Here is a 6,400-nt window from a genome sequence, read left to right on the forward strand (position 1 = left end):
AAAAAAAAAAAAAAAAAAAAAAAAATCACAAGTCATCACAGTGCCAGGAGGTCTCTTCCTCGGAGGTTTGGTAGCGGAATGAGGAGGGCAGATGCATGTGCCATCCTACCTGAAGGCGTAGGTCTTCTGGTGCCAGCTCAGCTGTCCCCGGATGCTGTACGCAATGGTAGTGACAAACTCCCCACCCAGCCCCAGCTCTGAGCACAGCTTCAAGGCGAACTTCTCCGGCGAGTTCTCCTTCTCCGACATGTCCCACTCAAACTGGTCCACCAGGGAGATGTTTCCCACGTGGATGTTCAGCTGCGGCAAGAACCAAGGACACAAGTGAGAGCGGGCAGGACCATCCTCGGCCCACAAGGCCCTGGGATGCAACGACGGCCTGCAGCTCAAGTGAAGCACTGTGACCGGCCCCGGTCCTTCCAGTTCCCCGTCTGCAAATCAGAGTTGACCGCACAAACACCTCAGGCTGCTGTGAGGGGCTCCGGCTGAGAGCCTAGCACAGTCACCAGCAAGGAAGCCCTGAAGTGGCTCAGGGACATCTGACTCCACCTCACCTCCATTCCCATGCCCCTTGCTCCCTGTGTTCAGTACGGCTCTCTTCTCTGCCCTTCACCCCTGTGTCAGTCAATTTTTAAGTGACCATGTTGGCCAGGCACAGTTCAGCCCGAGTGTCCCTCATGAGACACCGTCTCAGAGCCTGCCTTAGAGCCGATCTCTTTGCTTTACAGAGTCTGGCCCTCTGGGAAATGGTCTTGCCAGGTGTGTTCACAGATGCTCTCGTAGTTTGTGTCAATCCAGCAAGGCGGCAGGACCCCTGGGAGGGTGGCAGGAGCACTGACAGGCTCCTTCCCCACCCTCCAGCAGACCCTTCCACAGCCATAGGGGTCCAGGTCCTAGACATGCAGCTAGGCAGTTTGCACAAGCAGACAGCACCCAGACCCAGAAAGAATACAGCCCACAGCCCAGAAGCTGCCACCTATGATGGCTCCAGCAACTCCTCACCCTTGGGTTTGTTATGCCTGATCAGACACTGGGCAGCACTCAGTGACACAGGTTGGACCCTGCGGGTCTGGCCTGCGATGTCTCCAAGATGCCCACTGCAGTGTGGGGCTGGGACCTCCCTCGCAGTGGTCCAGTGCTCTGCTAGGTGAGCGAGCCATACTGAACCTGCTCATTCACTACCGTCCCTTGTTTTGTTGGGGAGGGGTGGCATCAGGGATTGAACACGAGGCCTTGTACATATTAGGCAAGTGTTCCACCACTCAGATATAAGACGTACCCTTGCCATTTAAAAATTTTTATTTGCAGACAAGATCTTGCTAAGTTGTCTAGTTTGACCTCAAATTTGTGATCCTCCTGCCTCAGCCTCCCAGGTAGCTGGGATTACAGGCTTGCATCCCTGCCTGGCTCTCGGTTTTTATGACAAGGATCAGAGTAGGCAGAGGCATGCTGAACTGGCCACTGCTCTAAGAGCCCAGCACTCGCCAAGCTCACCTGGAAATTTTTACCCCCTTTCAGAGAAAAAAAGAACCTCAGCCTCTGATCATGTTCATGAAGCCCAGAACCATTCACGCCACTTTTTACTCACTGGAATGTTCTTTTCTTTGCCTAGGGAGAACCAGCCTTCCTGCCTCTCTTTCTTTTGTGGTCGTGGGGAACGAACCCAGTGCCTATGCACAGATTTACACCCCCAGCCCTTTATTTTATTTTGTTTTGTTTCTTTTTTTGAGACAGGATCTTGTTAAGTTGCCCAGGCTGGGCTTGAGCTTGCTGTCTTCCTGCCTCAGCCTCCCAAAGTGTTGGGATTACAGGAGTGTGCCACCGTGCTTGACTAGAATCAACCCCTTCTCAGCACCCTGACCTCAACTAAACAGCTGGCTCAGAAGTTCCCCACTCCCTCAGGCCCTTTCCACACCCTCTTTCCTGTTTCTACACAGCACTTAGGACTCGCCGAGACCATCTTAGTCACCCACAGACTTGTTTTCCGCTTCTGTCTTCCCCTGAGAACCAGGAATCCCCAGCATGGGCTCCAGGGCATTTGTTCTGGGAATGAACAAATCCTGTGACACCACTGGCGAGCAGAGGAAGGAAGCTGAAGTAAGAGCCACAGGATCCTCCACAGGGCCCTGGGGTAGGCAGTGTGGGCTGCAGCCCAACCCTCCCCTCAGGCCTTCGCCGCTTCTACACTTCTCCCATACCCATATCGGTGAAGGTTTCTGGGATGCAACTGGAGTCGTCTCTTCCCACCAGGAAGCAAACACAGAGTAAACCACACGGACTCTGGCCCACAGAGAATGTGCAGCAACAGGTGACCGCCGGAAACAAGGCAAGCAGGATCCACCAGACCCAGGGTACACTGTTTATACTCACAAGCCCGCCTGCCCCTGCCTTGTGCTACCCACCCTGCCATTCGGTCACTCGTGCATTCATTTATTAAAAATTACAGACTCTCAAGGAGAGGCACAGGGGACACAAGCCCTCAAAAAGCCATCCTGGTGGGTCAGGGAGAAAAAGACACTCACTATACACAAGTGAACACATAGTGCGTCTGTGCTAAGTGTGAGCTTATGAGGGAAATGAGGGACGGGCAAAATAAGAGAGGAAACAGATAAATTATATGAAAATGGGAAGGGGATCTGGACATGGGGGAGACAGGAGGGAGAGGAGGGAAAAGTAAAAAGGATCAAAATGTGATGTTTATGTACTAATTCCCCACTGTGAATGCATTTAGTATTATCATAAACATACACTCATCAAAAAAGAAGGGCGAGGGAAGGTCAGAAGCCAGGCCAGCCTCTGCAGTCGAAGGCCAGGAAAGCTTCTCAGGAAAGGTGGCCTAGGAAGAAATGAATGAACCCAGACAGCAAGCGTGTGACTCCCTGGGGAAGACACTCTCACGCAGGGGACACGGCATGCAAAGGCCTGAGGAGGGCCCAGCAGGGCTCAGCTTTCAGAGGGAGCTGGAGGGCAGTGAGGGGCAGTCGGAAGACGGTAAGCTGGGCGAGGACCCGCCTAGTAGGCACGAGGCGCATGGCCCATGCCGATCTGCAGCTCCAAATCCCGCCGGAAGCTGGCAGAGCCAACCCAGCCAGGCACCCTGGTGGCAGCAGCCAGGCCTTCCCAAGAACATCCAAAAACACACTCTTGGGGTGGCACTGTGCAAAGATTCCTATCCTCTAGCCGCTGTGTCTCCGGAGCAATACAAAGGAAAATGTCCTCACAGAAATAGCCAACTGTTCTTCTGAGTCCCAGACAAGGAGGAACCCCTCAGTTCCTCACCTGCATCATGACCCTTGCATATATGTATCAATTCCGTGTGATGAATGTAATCACTGCATACTACACATATACTAACAAATGCAAAATTTTAAAAAATTCATATGGCATCTAAGGGACCCTGAACAGCCAAAGCAATGTTGAAAAAGAGTAATATAGGAAAACTCACAATTCTTCATTTCAAAATTTTCTACAAAGCCACAATACTCAAGTCAATGCGCTACTGAGATAAAGACAGACAGACATCTGAGAACAGACAGTCCAGAAATAAACCCTCACCTATATGGTCAAATAACATTTAACAGTGTGCCAAGAACATTGTCTGGGAAAAGGACAGTATTTTCAATAAACGATGCTGGGAAAACTCATTATATATACACAAAAGAATGAAATTGGACACTTAGCTAATAGCACATACAAAAATGAACTCAAAACATGGCCAGGGGCTGGAGATGTAGCTCAGTGGTACTGCACATGCCCAGTGTGCCCAGTGAGGCCCTGATCAATCTCCAGCACTGCAGTAAACAAACGAAAACAACAAATCAGATGAAAAACCCAAACTTAAGATCCAATACTATAAAACTTTTGGCAAAAAACATAGGGGAAACCTTCATGACGTTGGATTTCGAAATACTGGATTTCAAATTTTCTCAAGTAGGACCCCAAACATTAGATGCCATCAAAATTAAACTTTTGGGTAGGGGTTTGTAGCTCAGTAGTACAGCACTTGCATAGCACACATGAGGCTCTAGATTTAGCCCCTCCAGTGGAAAAACAAAAACAAAAACATAACTTTTAAGGGCCGGGGATGTATCTCAGTGGTCCCGCACCTGCCTAGCAACTGTAAGGCCCTGAGTTCAATTCCCTATGGGGAGGGAGGTGCCTCTGAGCATTAAGGGACACTAACAAAACTGAAATCCACAGAATGAGAGAAAATATTTCCAAATTACACAACTGATAAAGGACTGATATCTAGAATAGAAAACTTGCAAAACTCAACAATAAAACCAAAAGCCAATTCAAATATACAAGATTTGGACATTTCTACAAATATATCCAAATAGCTAATAAGCATATGAAGATAGCATCACTAATTATTAGGGGAATGAAAATCAAAAACACAGTAAGATACAACTTCACACCCATCAGAATGGCTATTGAAAAAACAAACAAACAAACAAAAAAACCCCAAGAGCCAGGCCCTTGCCTCTAATATCAGCACTCAGTGAAGCTGAGGCAGGAGGATCTCAAGTTCTAACCCAGCCTGGGCAACTGAGCAATTTAATGAGACTGCTCTCAAAACAAAAAATATAAAATGGGACGGGGGATGTGGCTCGGTGTGAAGACCCTGGGTTCAATCTCCAGTCTTTGGCGGGGGAGGAAAATAACAAGGGTGGTGAATATGGGGAGAAATTAGAATCTTGTTCACTGTTGCTGTGAAAGAAGTTAGGTGGCTACTTAAAATGTTAAAAAATAAATAAATAAATAAGAAACAGAATGACGGTGTGCTCAGTTCAGTAGCACATATACTAAGAAACAGAATTACCATATAACCCAGCAATTTTACTTGTGGAAATACATCCCAAAGAACGGAAAGCAGAAACATGGATATAGGCAAATCCATATTTATAGCAGTGTTATTTTCAACAGCTTAAAAAAAAAAAAAAGCAGAAAAAAACTCAAGTGTCCACTAATGGCTGAATGGATAAATGTCTTATATAAATGCAACAGAATATTCAGCCTTAAAATACTCCGGGCCTTGCCCAGCCTACTAGAAGATTGCAGTGGTGCTGCCTACCTCACTGAGGGCTTCCCTGCTCTGCCCACCAAGCTGCCTTGACCTCCACTGCACTATTCAGGCTTTGCTGGGCATCCACAGATTCCTGAATCTGCCTAGAATGTGACACCTTAATCCGAGACTTGACCCATCCTTTCCTGGGGCCACAGCCAGATGCTGCCTAAAATTACTGTCCCACAACATGGAATCCAGAGACAGGCTTCTTCCAAAGCCTCAGTGTGCACTCAGCACTCCACAAAACATGTCCCTGAGCTCAAAGCCAGGAGCCACCTACCTTGATGATAACACGCTGGTCAGACTGGTCCTCCAGGATGCTGTCTGTGGGGTAGGACTCAATCTGCTGTCTGATGGCAGAGGCAATGGCTGGTACAAATGTCAGTGGGTTCAAATCCAAGTCATCACAGAGGATTTCTGAAAACATCTCAGGGGTCATCAGCTTCTCTGAAATCAGGAGAGAGGCAAGACATCACAACAGACTGTATACAAGGCGTCAGCTCCACGTGCTCAGGCCTGGCCTGGTTCCCCCGTCCCTTTCTCTCCTGCCAAGCCTCCCACAAGCTGATGTGCACAATTGTGGAGCTCAACCAGGCCCGTCTGGGCCCTGGGAGTGGAGGAGAAAGCACATGACAAGCATCCCACCCTCTGACCCTCATTTTGCAAATACCTCCTCTTCCATGACCCTGGGGTTTCTCCTAGTGATAACATCTTAAAAACCAGAGCATAGCCTCACAACCAAGAATCGGGCAAAGTCAAGATCATCTCCATCGCCACCAGGACCACTAATATTGCCCTTTTGTGGCTACATGGACTTCCCTCCACTCACACTCCCTCCTAAACCCTGGCAACAGCTAAGGTCCATTTGTACAATTTTATCATTTCAATAATTTAATACAAACAGAACCATACAGCAGGTAGCTTTGGGAGATCGATTACCTTTTTTCACTGAGCAAAATTCTCCAGGGATTTGTCTAAGCTAACACTTCCTCTTTCTTGACAAGGCACAATCCACATTTTTATTTTGTTTTAACTACTCACCCACGGAAGAGCATCTAGGCTGTTTCCAGTCTCTGGTGAGTGACTGAACATCTGTGTGTAGGCTTTAGTATAAAAAGAAGTCTTCATTTCTCTGGGATACACACCCAGGAGTACAAATGCTGGGTTCATATGGCAGCTATATGTTTGGTTTTTAAAAGAAACTACCAAACTGTTTTCCAGAGCAGCTGAGCCATTTACACTTCCACCAGCAGTGTATGAGGGACTCTGTTCCTCCACAACCTCAGCAGAGTTTGGTGTTGTCATTTACTACTTTTTTTTTTTTTTTTTTTT

General features: G+C 48.0%; 1 protein-coding gene across 2 annotated transcripts in view; it reads right to left on the minus strand.

The window, feature by feature from the left end:
- Positions 1–6,400, minus strand: part of Smarcb1 (SWI/SNF related, matrix associated, actin dependent regulator of chromatin, subfamily b, member 1) — a 27,900-nt gene that overhangs the window by 7,089 nt on the left and 14,411 nt on the right. For both annotated transcript variants that reach the window (XM_010603934.3, XM_010603933.3), the window contains exons 5-6: positions 5,349–5,515; positions 110–300 (exon numbers count right to left, since the gene is read on the minus strand). In XM_010603934.3, coding sequence (XP_010602236.1) covers positions 110–300; positions 5,349–5,515 — 358 coding nt within the window. The remainder of the gene's footprint in view (positions 1–109; positions 301–5,348; positions 5,516–6,400) is intronic.

This window comes from Fukomys damarensis, unplaced genomic scaffold (genome assembly GCF_012274545.1).
Source record: "Fukomys damarensis isolate Sample0158 unplaced genomic scaffold, DMR_v1.0_HiC HiC_scaffold_12, whole genome shotgun sequence".
Classification (NCBI taxonomy): domain Eukaryota; kingdom Metazoa; phylum Chordata; class Mammalia; order Rodentia; family Bathyergidae; genus Fukomys; species Fukomys damarensis.